General features: G+C 31.7%; 1 protein-coding gene across 3 annotated transcripts in view; it reads right to left on the bottom strand.

Annotated features, from left to right (window-relative positions):
* Window positions 1-20537, bottom strand: part of flnba (filamin B a) — a 167357-nt gene that overhangs the window by 110065 nt on the left and 36755 nt on the right. For all 3 annotated transcript variants that reach the window (XR_015501726.1, NM_001440724.1, NM_001440723.1), the window contains 1 exon segment: window positions 55-303. Coding sequence is in view for 2 of the 3 variants with exons in the window: in NM_001440724.1 (NP_001427653.1) it covers window positions 55-303 (249 nt within the window). In the remaining variant the exon portion in view is untranslated.

Raw genomic sequence — 20537 nt, forward strand, 5'->3', positions numbered from 1 at the left:
CTAATACATTAAATATCAGAACAATGAGTGTTGATTTTGAGCTGTGGATCTGACCTGGAGCGCAGCTGTCCACCAGAGCCCCCAGAGCCCTGCCGTTCCTCCAGTCCTGGCTGAAGTTGGTGATGGGAAGGTCAGGCACTTTGTTCTGGATCCAGCCCAGCAGCCTCTGCTTGGGCGTCTGTTTCTTGGCTTCATCATCGTCTTCATCCTCCCAGACGGGCATAGAGATGGAGTAATGGAGGATGAGGGTCCATACTAGACCCAGGATCAGCTTCAGGTTCCCATCTACAATCGCTTTGCTGTCTGTTTGGAAAAAGGAACAAAGGTCAAGTATTAACAATATTAATAATAATAATAATCAACAACAACAAGTTAGGGTTCCCACTCTTTCAAGTAGGCATGGGACGATAACTGGTTTCAAGGTTAACAGAGGTTTGGAAAAGGCACAGTTTTTATATTGCTAGAACTTTCCGTTTTAACCATTCTCACCATATGTAAGTTTTTTGCTTTGCTTTTTTATGATGTTTTTACGTTTTTTAGGCCACCATTATCTCCAGCAGAAAAGGAGCCTCCACACCAAAAGCTACTAATCAGCCCGCAATTCAGCAAACATTTTAAATACAAGTCGCTTATGCACCAACATCCAGCATGCTGTAGAGCCGAACAGTGCAGTGGCTTTACTTTAAATCCAAAGAAAAGAAAGATATCCAAACATGCCTTTTCAAGTTGAAAGGAAATCAGTGCTTTAGAAACTAATGAAGTCAATAATTTATTACAATCATTTAGTCTGACATGTTCACTGTTCCAAATTATATTAAATGTTTCTTAAATTGAAATCTATTTTCTTCAATGGGGAAAAAAAATTCTTGCTGACATTTAGGTACATGTCTTAGGCTGTACTCACACTAGGTAAAGTTGCCTCGAACTGGGCCAAAGCACGCTTGTCCCCCCTCCTGTCTCCCCCGATGGCCCGCACTCACACGGGCCTCGGCACGCTTACGTCATCGATGCTGCGCTGTTCAGTGAGAAGCGCTCTCTCTCAGAACAGTGGAGATTTCTCTAGTTATATTGTGTCAGTCGTTTGTTATGCAGTGACATGCAGTCAAATATTCGCCAAACAGTCCTTAGGGATGCGGTGACATGCAGTCAGATATTTCACCGAACAGATCCGCCACTTTTGACGGTCATAAACAATCATAAAGCTCTCGTGCTGCAGGAATGAGGAGGTCTGCTGAAGGTGCAGCTGTTGTGCAGTGAGGGGTTTGCGTCTTTAATAAACTATGACAGTTTGGGTTCACTGAACAGTAAGAATGATTAATAAATCCATATGAAACAGCCCCTTAAAGTCACGTCTCTCTTTCAGTTTCGGGCTTTGGCGCGTTTTGCACTCACACTACAAACATACCGTGCCAAAGCCCAAGTGAATCGCGCTCAGGCCCACCTCTTCCAACCGGGCCAGGGCTGGCCAAGTGAACCGTGCTTGAGCCCGATTCAGCGCACTCACACTTCTCAAACGATCCGGGAAACGGGCCTGGGCACGGTACGGATGGCATAGTGCGAGTAGGCCCTTAGAGCAGTAAATCACAATACAGTGATACTGGGAAACCATGATATTTTAATCCAAGGTTATCGTTATCATACCGTCAGAATCTTTTAGCAGCCCATGCCTACTTTCATGAACAGCAGACAAAAGCCCCTTTCACACATACAGACCTTTCCGGAAAATTGCCGGCAATTTTCCGGAAAGGTTGTATGTGTGAACAGGTGCTTTTTGAAAATACCGGTAAATTCGTTCTGGCTATTTTCTGGAAAGAGAAGTTGTAACATTACCGGTAATTTGCCGGAATGCTGCGCTGTGTGAATGCAGAAGGAAGATTCCCGTAATAAGCGCGTGCACGTCTAGAACGTGCTGACGTGAGACGTCTGCTTTAGCCAATCACAACAGTCAGACGCATTCACGTCCGCGCGGTTTATGAGAATAAAAACCTTTGAATATTTTTCAAGACACATTTAGCTGCTAGAAGTTAGTCAGATCACGTTTATATGTTCTTCTTAATGCCAACTGTGTAAATCATCATCGATGAGATGCTTATGATAAGCCGTTGTTTGTTTACCTTTTAGCTTTGCGTGTGCCTTTGAAACAGCCTGTGAGTGCCAGCACACGCACATATTATGAACATCTCGACATGCGAAAGTGATCCTGCGAAAGTTGTTCACAATATTGATCATCCACAGAGTTTGTAATTTAGTCAAATGTTTACAAATACAAGCGCAGCCGTTTAAAGCTCATTTGTGGTGAATGATGTCAGAATGTATCGGTATTTTGGAATGGATGTGTGAATGCTCTTTTCCGGAAAATTTCCGCAACGTCCTCGCCTGTGTGAACAGCGCTTTTTTGAATATACCGGTAAAGTCGTTCCGGAAATTTTCCAGATATTTACCGGTATCACTGTGTGAAAGGGGCTAAAGACTTTTAAAAGCATCAATAATTTCAAATCAAGCACTGTTGTAATTCTCACTGCTGCATATGTAGTGAGATGAACGTCCTTACTGTACCTCACATTTCACTTACACTTAATATTTACATTAAAATATCAGAGTAATGTTTTGAATGTGTCATTTTTAAAAGTCTTGTTCAACGAACTTTAATAAATAATGTTAAATTCAATAATGGAGATATTCCAACATGGTTTCTGAAATTTTAATTAAATGTAAATTATTTGCAATAGTTCTTGTACAAGATTGGAATTGAGTATTTAATTGAGTATTAAATGAAGTGTTTCTCATTTCTTCATTCTGTTTTTAACAGCAGCACAGTGCAATTGTTGAAATAACACCAATTTTATTTCAAATTTATTTCAAGCATTTGTTTGTTTTTTTAATGCTTTCCAGGCCTTGAATCTTGATTGTCTGAAATTTAAGTACTTTTAAGGAGTGTGTGAACCCTGTCAATAATAAATTACAATAACTTCCAAATTAGTCACATTTCAAGTGAATAAATCACACGTGTGCAGAAACAAGTGATTAAAGTACTACAAATTTAACAAAAAATTGCAGTTGTCACAAAAAGCACATTCAATTATAAACTAATGTAATTATGAATGAATAAAAAAATACAGATGTGAATTTCCGCTTCTAAATATTGCATGTAAATAAAGGCAGCAAATAAGTACCTAAATTACAAAATAAAAAGAGAAACATGTTATTAAAACGGCAAATATAAACTTATAAACAAATGAAGAATTCTAAAATAAATAACCATTAAAGCAAGTGAACAGGCAATAAACAAAACACAAAACATACAAGCTAATAAACATTCAAGTACTTAATCAAAATACAAACAAACTTAAGAAATAAATAAGTGATAAACAGCACAAGTGGAAGTATCATTAAAAAGGGACAAATAAAAAGCATTTTACCATTTAGAATAAGGAAAATAAACACATCAGAAAATATACATACATAAGGTTGACCTTCACAAACATCACTAATGCTATAATATTAGAGTTGTAGCAGCTCAGTGCACACAACCAATAGGATTAGTGTTTGCTTGGGTAAAGCAGCTTATTACAGACTAGACATATAAATATAGAGATGAGGTGGAGTAATGTGTGTGTGTGTGTGTGTGTGCGTGATTCAGCACTTCACCTCCAGCAGAAGGAAAGAGCAGGGGCCTCATGCACAAAGACTTGCGTTGAGTTGAATTCATGCCAAAACATTGCGTACGGACAAAGCTGTAAATGTGCGTACGCAGTAAAAAAATTCAGATGTATGAAACAATGCGTACGAGAATCCCACGCATATTCTCTTAACATGAAACTGAGCACACGTGCACGAGCGCAAAACCCCTCACTGCCTCCACCCCGGTATAAGGTAATGACTTTGGCAAAACCAAACAAAAACCAATGGCAAAAGCAAGCAAAAAGAGAAACTTCACAGAATGTGAATTGGAGGTGCTCCTATTGGAGGTAGACCGAAGAAAAATTGTCTTATTTGAAAATTTGCAGTGTAGGTTCACACCTCTACAATTTAGTCCATCAATTCCCATATAGTGCATGTGTTTGAACTGTGGGGGAAACCGGAGCACCTGGAGGAAACCCACGCCAACACAAGGAGAACATTCAAACTCCACACAGAAATGCCAACTGGACCAGCCAGGACTAGAACTAGCCACCTTCTTGCTATGAGGCAACAGTGCTAACCATTGAGCCACCGCCCATAGCAATGCATGTATAATGCAAATAATATCTTACACACTCATTACCAAAGAGAAAAAAACTACAGATTTGTTCATTTGAGGTGAGTGTGCACTCTGTAGTGAACACAGGAGAAAAGAAAAGATCTGCAGTGTGTGTGTGTGTGTGTGTGTGTCCAGCCGCTCCCCGTCTCTCTCACACTATCAGTCTGTTTTGCAAACATCAGGAATGGTGATGAACTTCAGCACACAGAAGAGTAAAGCCAAAGATCAGAAGCAAAACCAGAAATAAATCTAGAACGCTAACCCCCTTACAGTTAAGATATTTAGGCTAGTCAGTGTGTATAATAAACAGTTGAAGTCAGAATTATTAGCTCCCCTGTTTATTTTTCTCCTCAATTTCTGTTTAACAGAGAGAAGATTTCTTCAACACATTTCTACACATAATAGTTTTAATAACTCATCTCTAATCATTTATTTTATATTTGTCATGATGACAGTATACAATAATTGACTAGATATTTTTCAAGACACTTCTATACAGCTTAAAGTGACATTTAAATTCAATTCAATTCAGCTTTATTTGTATAGTGCTTTTAAAGGCTTAACTAGGTTAATTAGGTTAGCTAGGCATGTTAGGGTAATTAGGCAAGTTATTGTTTAACAATGGTTTGTTCTGTAAACTACCAAAATATATATATAGCTTGAAGGGGCTAATAATTTTGTCCTTAAAATGGTGCTTAAAAAATTAAAAACTGCTTTTATTCTAGCCGAAATAAAACTTTCTCCTGGAGAAAAAATATTATCAGACATACTGTGAAAATGTCCTTGCTCTGTTAAACATCATTTGGGAAATATTTAAACAAGAAAAAAGAATTCAAAGGGGGCGAATAATTCTGACTTCAACTGTATCCCAGGGCTATTCAATTGGCGGCATGCAGGCTGAACCCGGCTCCCCAGGCAATTTATTAAATTGATTTAAAATTGTACTAATAATAAGTGTATATTTTCATAAACTGGATTCAAAGGCATATTGAACAATATATATATACACACACACACACACACACACACACACACACACACACACACACACACACACACAATTGAAGGCAGAATTATTAGCCCCTTTTTGATTTTATTTTTTTAAGTATTTCCCAAGTGATGTTTAACAGAGCAAGGACATTTTCACAGTATACCAGATAATATTTTTTCTTCTGGAGAAAGTCTTATTACAGTTATTCATTTAAAAAAAAAAAACATTTTTGGGACAAAATTATTAGCCTAGTTAAGCAAATTTTTTTTTTCAATAATCTACAGAACAAACCACCATTACAAAATAACTTGCCTAATTACCCTAACCTGCTAAGTTCACCTTATTAACCTAGTTAAGCCTTTAAATGTCTCTTTAAGCTGTATAGAAGTGTCTTGAAAAATATCTAGTCAAATATTATTTACTGTCATCATGACAAAGATAAAATAAATCCATTATTAGAAATGAGTTAAAACTTTTATGCTTAGAAATGTGCTGAAACAATCTTCCCTCCATTAAACAGAAATTGGTGAAAAAAAATAAACACGGGCGCTAATAATTCAGGGGGGCTAATAATTCTGACTTCAACTGTATATATATATATATATATATATATATATATATATATATATATATATATATATATATATATATATATATATATATATATATATATATATAAATAACCATCATTCAATTTAATAAATCTTAATAAACATACATTTGTATTAATAAAAAAAGTTTTTATTTTACAATGTTTTGAAAGCATGCATACATTTTTATACTTATCTATATTGACAAAAACATTAATACTAATATTTAAAGATTTACTATTTCTAGTGTATATTAATATATTAATTTAAATAAAATAACAAATAAACTAACAAAACAAAGACAGTTTTTAAAGTAATTGTAGAGTGAAATTCTTACTAATATTTACAGATTTACTATTTCTAGTGTAATTTAATAACGACGTAAATGAATTTAAATAATAAACTAACAAAACAAAGATCAATGTAAAATAAAATGAATAAAACCAAGCAAGCCAGAGGTCTTCACCCTGAGGTCAGCACTGTGACCAAGCAGCAATGAAGATCATCCGGGCCAGCCATTGTTTCAGGAGGTCATTTGAGGAGAAGCACTAAAACACCAGGAAACTCCACTGAAAAATCACACAGAGAGGAAAACTCAAGCATTTCCTACAGGACAGCCAATCAGTGACGGTCACTTTAACAAACCCCAGCACATGTGTATCTGTGAGCTGATCCTACCAGAGCATTCGTCTCAGAAACACTCGTTCCAGCCTGATGACAAATCCAAACAGATGGACAAAAACTGCATTACAACAGCGCAAAAACTGCGTCCAAACACTGACATAATCCAATTACCAGAACATACAAGAGATGATCAGCAGCGTACGCCCAGAAATGAGTCAATGAGATTACAGAGAACCCAGCAAATGTGAACTCACAGTATTGAAACTAACCATCATGATGACGGGAAAAAAATAATCATGAAATAAAATATATAAATTGTTAAATTTAAAAATAAAATTAATTAATAAATTAATTAATAAATAAATAATTAAATAAATAATATAATATTAAATAAAAATTATATATATATATATATATATATATATATATATATATATATATATATATATATATATATATATATATATATATATATATATATCTCAAATAAAATAAAAAAATATTAATAAAATAAAAAATAAAATGTATACAATTAAATTAAATAATATAAAATAAATAAATATATAAAATGTAAAAATTATTAATAAACAATGAGATAAAATAAATAAAATTAAATTATATAAAATAAAAATAAATAAAAATTATTATAAAATAACTTATAAATAAAATGATCAAAAATACAAATATTAATATTAAATAAAAATATTAAATAAAATAAATTGTAAAATTAATATTAAAATAAATTTTTTTACTTAAAAATAAAAAAATAAAATAATAAATTATGAAATAAAGTAATTAAATTAAATAAAAAATATAAAATAAATAAAAAAATTAATAATAAACTAAATAAATAAAATAAATTAATAATGTGAAATAAATAAATAATATAAATTAGTATGATTTTATATAACTTTATATTATATAAATTTATATAAAATAAAAAAATATATAAAATAAAATCACACACCAGCAAACAATAAAGGCAAATATATAATATTTGTATAAAAAGAGAGCAGAGTGGACCAAACGATCAGTCAAAACAGCTTAAAACCCTTGCTCAAATTCCTAGAGTGCATTAAACTGTTAAAGTACCAGTTAACCACACAATTAGAGCTTTGTCATCATTCATTCACCCTCAAGCGGTTTCAAACCGGTTTACATTTTGTTTTTTCTTCTGTAAAATGAAAAAGATAGTTTGAAGAATGTTGAAAACTGCTTTAAAATTTCACAACATTTTTCAAAATGTATTTTCTGCGATTTTTCAATTTTAGGTGAACCATCCCTTTAAGAGCCATTCACACAGAGGACAATAAGTATACAGGCACCCACAAAATACCACAGTAAAAACTATAGCAGTGTTTTTAAACCATACTTGTGGTGAGTTGCTATGGTAACAACAGAACTACAGCAGCTAATATAAAACAAACGACAATGTTTTCCACATACACTCACCGGCCACTTTATTAGGTACACCTCCAACTGTTAGTTAACGCAAATTTCTAATCAGCCAATCACATGGCAGCAACTCAATGCATTTAGGCATGTAGACATGGTCAAGATGATCTGCTGCGGTTCAAACCGAGCATCAGAATGGGGAAAAAAGGGGATTTAAGTGACTTTGAACGTGCCATGCTTAGCCAGTGAGCGGCAGTTCTGTGGGCGCAAATGTGGAGCAAAATCTCTGGGGAATATTTCCAGTAGTTGTTGAATCTATGCCAAGAAGGATTAAGGCAGTTCTGAAGGCAACAGGGGGTCCAACCCGATACTAGTTAGGTGTACCTAATACCTTTTAAGTACACATTGCTTTATCGCTAATAAATTGCATACAACATAAGTTTGTTTGGAGATCATTTAAGTGTGTGTACTGTGTATATTTATTATGTATATATAACTACACGCATGCCTATGTGAGAATTTTAATTTACATTTAGATAAACTAAATAAATAAATAATTATAATAATACGTTTATGAAAATTATATATAAACTAATTATATATTATCTAAAATATCTGTCACAAAATTATTTTGTACTGTTTTGTTTCTATACATGTGTGTATAGCACATACATAAATATAAACGCACACACACACATATATCATGTCAAAACAAACTTCTATTTTGGATGCAATTAATTATGATTAATATTTGCCCATAACATAATGATGTTTTTATTTCCATAGTCAAAAGTCAGCTATTAGCGTTTGTTCATGATGTAAACAAATGCTGCGGAGTCACTTACAGTTAAATAAACGATATTCAAGTGAGAATTACAATCATAAAGAACGACAGGAATTGCTGCTGTGAATGTGCTCGTAAATGCCATGAAAACAACGTCATCATGTGCTGCTGATTTGTGGGTTAAAATGCAATCATGCAAGACAATTAAAACAAGAAAATAGAGCAGTACAATCTGTCTCGTTCTGCCTGCCAAAGTGTAAGAGGGCGAGGACAGAGCCCTGAGGCACACCATCATACAGTTAAAAACAGTTTAGCCAAGCTCTGACCCCCTGTGTAAATCACTGCTCCATTATTTCATGCTTTGCTTCTGCTCCATCAGATTAGGTGAGAAAAAAAAGGCACAGGCTTCAGGACAGCTCTATCAATGCAAACTGAAGCTTAGTTAAAAACTTAGTTACTTAAACTTAGTTACCCACAATGCAAGAATGAAAAAATGAAGTAAATTTATAGTTACTTAATTTTCTATAATAATAACGAAAATAAAATTTAACTAAATTAAAAATTAAATGAACATGAGAAAATTTAAATAAGTCAAATAAAAAAAGTACAATGAAAATAAAAAATCTAAATAAATATTTAAAAAAAAAAAGAATTCTAAAAGTAGAAGAAAACAATTTAAAAAGTAAAAGTAAAATGTAATTTAAATTAAATTAATGTAAATAAATTCAAAAGTAAATACATTTTAAAAACAAAATGTAAATAAATCAAAAATAAATAATGTAAATAACTTTAGGGAATTTAAAATGTAAATAAAGAAATAAAAATGAAAATTAAATTGAGGAAATTCTAAATAAATGTAAATAAACTTTTAAAATAAGCAAAACGTAAATGAACTCAAAAATAAGAAATGTAATTAAATAAAAAATGTAATGTAAATAAATTTCAAAAGTAAAATGTAAATACATTAAAAATAAATGTAAAATTTTAAACTAATAAAATGCAAATAAATGAATTTAGTAAATAAATACAAAATATTAAAATTACAAATAAAAAAATTCAAACTAATTAAAATGTAAATTAATTAAACGAAAACAAATAAAAATTGGAGGAAATGTAAATAAATAAATTAATTAAATGTAAACAAATTACAAAATAAACAAAATAAATACATTTTTTAAATAAAATGTAAATAAGTTAATTAAATATAAATAAAAACTAAGTAAAATGTAAATAAATAAATTTATGTAAATAAAAAATAACTAAATTAAAAAACAAATAGTGAATAAATTAAACAAATAAAATGTTAATAAATAAAAAGTAAATTTAAAATAAGCTAAATTAATAAGTAAAATGTTAATTAAAAATGAGTAAACTGTAAATAAAACAAATATGTAAAAAAGAAGATAAATATAGCAAGATATTTATTAATGGTTGTTATTTTAAAGAAACATGTTTTAAAATACTCAAATATTTATTTTCGAATAAAAGCACTTTTTCATCCACTACTTTAGTATCAGCTATCAAATATATTTATAGATATGTTATTATTGAACTACAAAAACACTGTTTGCTCCATAAACACAGTAAACCTGAGGTGTTTTCAGTTAATTTATCACCAGCCAAAACAAGACATCCAGACTGACGCTCCCAAGAGGTCAAGAGCGATCATCCTGCATCCACATGGAAAATAACTTCTCCAAGCTCATATATGAAAATAAGCCCCGATGATCAGACTCAACAGAGAGCACCGGCCAACAAAGAGGAGATTTATGCTTCAGTGAGATCTTTCAAAAGGAGTGAATTGAGCTGAAGCTGTCAGAGTAAAGCCCGTTGATCTGACAGCAGCGCAGCAGAAGAAGAAGAGCATCTGGAAATGTGTTTGAGGAACAGAGAAACTACCACAGAAAACAGAGAAGACAGAAACACAGAGACACGCTTTCAAGATGATCTGCAGGGCGGATGAAGCTCTGCAAACCTGTCAAGAACATGACCAGCTCAAATTACAGCAGTAAAAAAAACAAAAGAAGAGGAAGAAATCAAGCAATTTGCTCCATAATGTTGTTCCAAAATTAAATGGAATAAAAATAAGTATTAATAATTAAATGATAAAACAATAAAAGCTTAAATCAAACACACACACATACAGTACTGTATGTGCACGTGTATACTGTATGAGTATATGTATGTACAGTATGTGTGTATGTGTACACACACATCTATCTATCTATCGATCTATCCATCCATCTATATATATATATATATATATATATATATATATATATATATACACACACACACACACACATATATGCGTATATGAACATGTATATATACACATATATACTCTCATTCACTCACACACACACACACACACACACACACACACACACACACACACACACACACCTGCGCGCACAAACACACAGACTATGATTATATATGTACATACACATACATGTACATGTTTGTATGAGAGTATTTATGTGTACGTGCATATGTGTTTATGGGAGTATGTGTGTGTTTGTGTATTCTTGTGTGTGAATACATGCATGAATGTGCGTGGGTATTTGTGAATGTGTATATTTGTGTGCACGCGCATGATATATATATAACAAGAATTTGAGTGTGTATGTGTGCACATGTGTATGTTTAACTGCTCCACACATCATGTTAGTTTCAGTAAAGAATTGGATGATTAGAGTTTCTTGACAATCCTCAATCAGTATCAGTGAAACTAAAAACAGCAACAGAACGAACAAAAGCAGCATGAGGAGTAATAATGAAAGCTCTCTGCCAACATCCGCCTGTATATTCAGAGGGAAAGCATTGAGGAAAAGAGTTCATCACTATGGAGACCGCAAACCCAAACACACAACAACACTGCGGGAAGAGGAGCGGTTTACTGTTATTGTAGACTACACTCAATTACACCACTTTATTCCTTGTTCTCCTAAAAACATTTAATTATATAAATATGCTGCATTGATAACAGATATTTTTATTATGTATTACATTAAAATAATTAAATACGCCATTATACATGATACTATAATGAGTATGCAATGATGTATTATTTTTTTTTACTGTTAAATTTGTTACAACTTCCTGCCCAGAAAATATGGATGTAAATAAGCTTTATAGCTAACTCTGGCACAACATGTCATGTTGTAAATTGCCCTGTATAAATAAATAAAACAAAAATAAATAACATTAAAATAAATAAATAATCAAATAAACTTAAATGCATCAGTCTTACTACATTTCCTTAAGACAATATTTAATATGGTTTATGCATTATATAAACAAATCACAATATGATGCATGGCAATTTAATGACCATGCATAATAATATAATATAATATAATATAACATAATATAATATAATATAAACAAAGATAATATATTATAGTATAATATAATAAATATAATATACTATTATTATAACATAAATATAATATAATAAAACATAATATAAATATAAAGATAATATATTATAGTATAATATAAATATAATATACTATTAATATAACAAATATAATATAACGTAAACATAATACAATATAATAAAATTTAATATAATATAATATAATATATGTAAACATAAATATAAAGATAATATAATATAGTATAATATAATATAAACATAATATAAAGATAATATAAATATAATTATAATATAAAATAATATAATATAAATATAATATACTATTAATATAACATAAATATAATATAATATAAATATAATATACCATAAGTATAAAATATAATATAATAATATATAAATATAAACATAAATATAAATAAATTATGAATATAATATAAATATAATATAAAATAATATAAAAATATAATATAAAATCATATAATATAATAATATAATATAATATAATATAATATAATATAATATAATATAATATAATATAATATAATATAATATAATATAATATAATATAATATAATATAATATAAAAAATTTTGTTTTCTAGACAAGTTCATCACAATGAAATAAAATGTAAAAAATTACAATAAGACAAAATTTTATAGGTTAACCACATGAAAAATGCAAACAAACCTTTGAATCCGATCATTAAAAATGTAGAGTTTTAATCAAAGGAAGTCAACGCACAAACAAGAGCTCCACGTTATCGCAGTTTCATTGATAAATGACGGCTGTTGCTAAGCAACGCGGGATGTTTTCAGAGAACATGGGGGTGTGTTTGTGTGTGTAAAGTAGTGGAAATTCAATAGGGGTTTCCTGCTCCATTCACAAACGCCAGAACCACACCTGAGCCGCAGGACACGTCTCAAACACAACACCATTACAGCAAGACCAATAGATACATACACACACACACACACACACACACACACACACACACACATTACAGCAACACCAACACACTCCTGAAACACTCAGCTGAAGAGAAACAAACACACACACCACATTACAGCAAGACCAACACATACATGTACACTACATTACAGCAAGACCAACAAAAACACACACACACACACACACACACACACACACACCTGAAACACTCAGCTGAAGAGAAACCAGCACACACACTACATAACAGCAAGACAAACACACACAGACACACATAAAACATTCAGCTGAAAAGAAACCAGCGCACACACTGCATTACATCGAGACCAACACACACATCTGAAACACTCTGCTGAAGAGAAACGAACACCAGCACACACACAGACAGACAGACACACACACACACACACCTAAACATACATGCATACACACACACATACGCATGCAGCCAGGCAGACAGACACACATACATACACATACTGACTGACAGGCGCACGCACGCACGCACATGCATATACTCAAACACACAATCACCTACTGACAGAGAGATACACGCATATACACATGCATACACTAACAGACAGACACACACACAAACACACTGTCTGACAGACAAACGCACACACATGCACACACACACACACACACACATGCATATACTCAAACACACAATCACCTACTGACAGAGAGATACACGCATATACACATGCATACACTAACAGACAGACACACACACACAAACACACTGTCTGACAGACAAACGCACACACATGCAAATGCGCACACACACACATGCATATACTCAAACACACAATCACCTATACTGACAGAGAGATACACACATATACACATGCATACACTAACAGACAGACACACACACACAAACACACTGTCTGACAGACAAACGCACACACATGCACATGCGCTCACACACACACACACATGCATATACTCAAACACACAATCACCTATACTGACAGAGAGATACACACATATACACATGCATACACTAACAGACAGACACACAAACACACTGTCTGACAGACAAACGCACACACATGCACACACACACACACACACATGCATATACTCAAACACACAATCACCTACTGACAGAGAGATACACGCATATACACATGCATACACTAACAGACAGACACACACACACAAACACACTGTCTGACAGACAAACGCACACACATGCACATGCGCACACACACACACACACACATGCATATACTCAAACACACAATCACCTACTGACAGAGAGATACACACATATACACATGCATACACTAACAGACAGACACACAAACACACTGTCTGACAGACAAACGCACACACATGCACACACACACACACACACATGCATATACTCAAACACACAATCACCTATACTGACAGAGAGATACACACATATACACATGCATACACTAACAGACAGACACACACACACAAACACACTGTCTGACAGACAAACGCACACACATGCACATGCGCACACACACACACACACATGCATATACTCAAACACACAATCACCTATACTGACAGAGAGATACACACATATACACATGCATACACTAACAGACAGACACACAAACACACTGTCTGACAGACAAACACACACACACATGCACACACACACACACACACACACACACACATGCATGCATGCATGCATAAAAAATATAAAATAAATAAATATTAATTAATAAATAAATATATAAATATATAAATATATATATATATATATATATATATATATATATATATATATATAATCTTAATAAATAAAAGGAATTACTAAAATTAATCTTAATAAATAAATATATATTAAATCTTAATAAATAAATAAATAAATCTTTATAAACAAATAAAATAAATAAATATTAAATAAATAAATCTTAATAAATAAAGAAAAAAAATACAAAAATAAATACAAAACTCTTATTAAATAAACAACTCATTTTATTTATATATATATATATATATATATATATATATATATATATAAACACACCATAACAGTTGATTGAGGAACAGGACTGAGAAAAATAGCACACAGCACATGAAATAAAGAGAAAACAGAGGCGCTGATGGAGTTTCTGTATATCATCATCAAACTGAAACTAAAGCCAGTCACAGACACCGCAGACTGTCAGATCACTTTCACTCTCCTTCATCTGATAATACTCTACACCTCAGGCTAACTTCACATTTACTGCTTTCTTTTTACACTGTTTGAATATCTTGTAGTAGGATAGGTGAATTGACAATTACTAATTCAGAATTCTGAAGATGAATTATTAATTATCCGAGAGAAATAAACTTGCAGTCAGTCATTGACTATATATTAAAAGATGATTTTCACTAGGTTACAATTAAAAGATAAATAAATAAATCTATGATTCTATCTATCCGTCCATCTATCCATCTTCAAATCTGCATATTTTGACAAAGAATGATTTCAGAATGATCATGTGACACTGAAGACTGGAGTAATGATGATGAAAACTCAGCTTTGTCTCACATTAATACATTTTTAAATATACTCACAGAAAGAAAACAGCTGTTTTGAATTGTAATAATATTTCACAATTTTACTGTATTTCACCAAATAAATGCAGCCTTGACGAGCATAAAATCAATCAAATCTGCAGCGAATGTGTGTGTGGAAGCACCTGGATGCTGTAAACAGGAAGAAACTGCCAAGTTTTGAACAAAAGAAGCGACAAACATTACGACTGACCCTTGGGACTGAAAGATCAAAATGGTGCAACAGTTCATTAAATGAATGAATGCATTGTCTAACAGCACTGATGGCTCTTTTTACGGCAAAGTTTCTTAAAGGGCACCAATTTTACCCCTTTTTGAGATGTAAGATAACTTATTTGTGTCTCCAGAATGTGTCTGTAAAGTTTCAGCTCAGAACACACATCAGATTATTTATTATACATTTCAGAAGTTTGGAATTGTTTGAACACTACGCAGCTATTTTGTAGCATGTGCTCTTAAAGCAAATAATCTAGTTCTCCCTGCCCACTAGATAAACAGTACAGTGACAGACATGAAGGAAGCAGATCTCACGTTGCATTTGTGAGAAAAACTACAGTAAGAACTTTCCCAATGATTATTTGATGTATTTGTTGTGGAGTTAATTCAAGCCTTTCTGCAATGATGAGTCGCACACAAATGTCACTACAAAGTTCACTCACCCATTCACACCCCTACTCCTCACCCACACACATTTAACCTTGCACTGTTTTTGCATGCAAATGTGACCGGATACACTTTATCCACTGCTGTATGGATATCCGTTATGTACAAAATAAACATGATTTAACGTGCAAAAACCAGGTTTGAAGCGTTTCTTTTTACAAATACTGATAAAAATCACTGTAATTCATTACAAACATGCACTGTTTTAAAAATGTTTTAAACTTGTAAAACTCATTCTCGATCAAATTTGTTGATGGTTGATGTATAAATTACATAAAATTCAATGTACCCTAATGAATCTCTGAACACTTCTAATTATTGATTTTTTTTTTCATTGACTTTTGCTGCTATTTTTTTCCCCCTGACTTTGTCCTTTTTTGTTTATGTTTGTATGTTTATTAAAACAATAAACAAAGAATTTAAATAAATACATACATAAATAAATAAATAAATAAATGTACCCTTTAAAAAAGTACAAAAATATATTTTCTGAAATTAGTTAAAAACCCAACTAAAAATGTAAAATATTAAATATAAAAATAATAATATAAAAAAATAATAAAAAAATAAAAACTTTCAAATTACTCAAAATAGAAAATGTTAAAATTTGACAATTTATTATTGTGAAACAGAAAACAAAAATCATCAGTCAGTGTTTCTTTAAGGTAATTACAAAACTTGTGAATAATTGAAAATAACATTGTAATTAAAATGTAATAAAATAAAATATAATAATAATAATAATAATAATAATAATAATAATTACCAAATATTACCATAATACCACATAGTGTGTATGCAAACAGTTCTGCTTTGTGAATGTAAACTGCTAAATAATTTGTAGTAAACAGCAAATGACAACAGATTTTTTATTTTTAGGTGAATTAATCTAAAAGTAAAAAACATTTAAATCAAAATCCCATACAATCTCAAACGGCTGCTATAATCTTAAGCGTTTGAGCTTTATAAAGTCAGCAACAGCAAAGCTCAGAGAGTGTATAATTGACTAAATTACCATTAGAATCGAAAAGTAAAACATTTCACCTTGAAAAATCCTCAGTGTAAAAAATAAAATACGACAGCAAAAATCCACAACCTGATAGTTTTACTGTAAAAATGAGACAGACTTTTATATGTTGTATCATATTTTAACAGTAAAGCACTGGCAACCACAGCAGACGTTTTTTTAAGCGTAAAATTTTACAGACTTTTTTTTCCAGTGTATAAACACACACACTGACAGAATGCTGTGCTTTAATGTTAGCTTTTGTGCTCGATGTTCATCCATATATAATCAAGAGTTAAAGAGCGTCATTCCCAGATAAACACACAAACGCACGCTCACACTGGGATTCTGGAGTTTGGGAAACTGTGAAAACACTGTGATGAAATGTTGTTGCATGTATTAAATCACAGAGCGCTGAGGGAAACTCTTGGACACAGAGAGGCGTTTGTTTCATGGCTCTTTTTAAAAGCCGAGCCATAAATAAAGCAGACGCTTCTTTTGTTAATCGCCGGATTCCAGCGAGAGGGAAAAGACTCATTATGTGCGGGACCAGACTCTCAGAAATACCTCAGCATTAAAACGCATATAAACTGATGATGATGATGATGATGATGATGATGATGATGTCATGTGCATGGTCATTTCATGTGGCTCTGGAAAATATTATACATTTTTGTTCTCTAAAGACAAAACAAGAGTGACGATACTGGAGGAGTGAAGCAGATTTAATGCATTCAGATACAGCAATAATTAGAATTATGATTCATTGTCTGTAAAATCAAGACTCAAGGCAAAATAACTGTATTAAATCATGTACAGCAGGCTTGAAAAAGTAGTTAAAGAATAACCTGTCAAGCTAGACAAGTAAACAAAACAAAATTTGTATTAAAACAAACAAAGAACAATTGTGAAATATTGTTTAAAAATGCTAGTATAAAACAAAATCAAATTAAAATGATTATAAATAAAACTTTCATGAAAAAAATTAAGCCTAAAATGTTGATTTAAGAGTGGAAAAAACTAAATCAAATAAATTAAGAGCTAAATAAAAAGAAAAAAAAAAATCAATACCAAGAAATTAAATGAAATTTGATTATTAAATTATTATTTGATAAAAAATAAATAATAGCAATAAAACATGTAATTAATTAAATCAAAATATTATGCCTAAAATGTTGATTTAGTAAAATATGTACATCTACTGTATATACACTCGCCAGCCACTTTATTAGGTACACCTTACTAGTACAGGGATGGAGCCTCTTTTGCCTTTAGAACTGCCTTAATCCTTCATAGTATAGATTCAACACGCTACTGGAAATATTCCTCAGAGATTTTGCTCCATATTGACATGATAGCATCACACAGTTGCTGCAGATTTGTCGGCTGCACATACATGATGCCAATCTCCCGTTCCACCACATCCCAAAGGTGCTCTATTGGGGTCTAAACCGTTGATACAAGGCAGGATGGATCCATGCTTTTATGTTGTTGATGGCAAATTCTGACCCAACCATCTGAATGTGGCAGCAGAAATGGACTCAGAGCAGGCAACATTTCTCCAATCTTCTATTGTCCAGTTTTGGTGAGCCTGTGGGAATTGTAGCCTCAGTTTCCTGTTTGTAGCCGATTGGAAATTTGAGTAAAGCAAGTGTACCTAATAAAGTGGCCAATGAGTGTACTTCTGAAATTAGACAAATTTCTGCTTTTAATTTCTTATTTATTTTGATTAGGTCAAATAAAAAAAGGAATAAACAGTCAAAAACTAGCATTAAGAATATGATTTTTTTTAAAATTATTATATAAAAGCACAATATGAGAATAATATCTTTAGCAAAGAGAATTTTTGCATAATTGTTAAGGGTCATTCTTGATTCATTGCAAAAGATGAACAGTTCAAATTAAACTATAACTAATCAAGCTAAACTTAAATAATCCCTAAATGATTTGATAAACAGATGGTTACTCTGATGATTGACTCATTGAGGTAGATGATGATTACAGCCAGATGATTTGTTGACATACAGAACTATTCATCTGAAACTAACATGCCCAGGCACCATCACTGCATGACATCATCTGCTTTTCATCTTGCTCTTTATAACATATCATTTAGCACAGACATACTCTGAACTGACAGAAGAGGCTTGGAAAAAGTAGTAAAACTTGCTAAATCACGCTTATTCTCTACAAACAGCAGGTTTTTAGCCTTTCGGGCCTCTAATCTAAAAGTGCTGATGTAAAAGAATGAGCTGAAACAGGATCTCACGGCTCTGCATTTCCACACGTCACAATATTCACTTTCACTGCAGAAACTGCACTCACAGCCTCACATCAAGCCAATGAATTAGCAACAAAAACAACTTTATATTTATAAAAATAAAAAAATTCACATTTTTGCATGATGCGATGTCTCAAAGACACACATCAGGGTTTTATTTAATGATAAAATCCATGCTGAAATCCAAAATGTAAGAAATTTGTAGATCAAAATGCAAAACTTATGCCAAAGCACATTTACATAAAAGAAGAGAAAGAAACTAAAAATAAAAATTGTAAAATCAAATTTTTGATTATCAAAACAAAAACAAAACAGCACACAAAGTACCAAAAAAAGCCGATACAGAACAACAAACACAAAAAACAAACACCAGCCCAAAACTAAATACAAAACAAACAAACAAAAACCCTAAACAAAGCTAAAACAAACGAAAATAAATCAAATCTGAAATAAAATAAAAAAACAACAAAAAACTAACAAAGCAAAACCACTAAACAAATCTAAAACAACAAACCCAAACACAACAACATACAAAACAAACAAAAACCATAAACAAAGCTAAAACAAATAAAAAACAAATCCAAAGTAAAACAAAATACTCAAACAAAACTAAAAACAAACAAAACTAAAAGCAAAACAAACACTAAACAAACCCAACAACAAACAAACAAAAACCCTAAACAAAGCTAAAACAAACGAAAATAAAACAAATCTAAAACCAAAATAAAAACAAACATCCAAACCAACCCAAAACACAAATAACACAAAATAACAAAACAAATATAAACCCAAAACAAAACAAAAAACAAAAAAACAAATCCTAAACAAAACCAAGCACAAACAAACCAACACAAATAACACAAAAAACTAAAAGCAAAACAAAACAAAAATAAACCCAAACAAAAAAACAAAACCAACAGAACGAAACAAAACAAGCAAATCCAAAATAAAAACAAAAACCAACAAAAAACTAAAAACTAAATACAAAAAAAAATCTGAACAAAACTAACAAACAAATCCAAATCCAAAATAAAATAACCAAACCAACCCAAAACACAAAAAACCATCCAAACA

The sequence above is a fragment of the Danio rerio genome, chromosome 11, assembly GCF_052040795.2.
Source record: "Danio rerio strain M-AB ecotype USA chromosome 11, GRCz13ab, whole genome shotgun sequence".
Taxonomy (NCBI): Eukaryota; Metazoa; Chordata; class Actinopteri; order Cypriniformes; family Danionidae; genus Danio; species Danio rerio.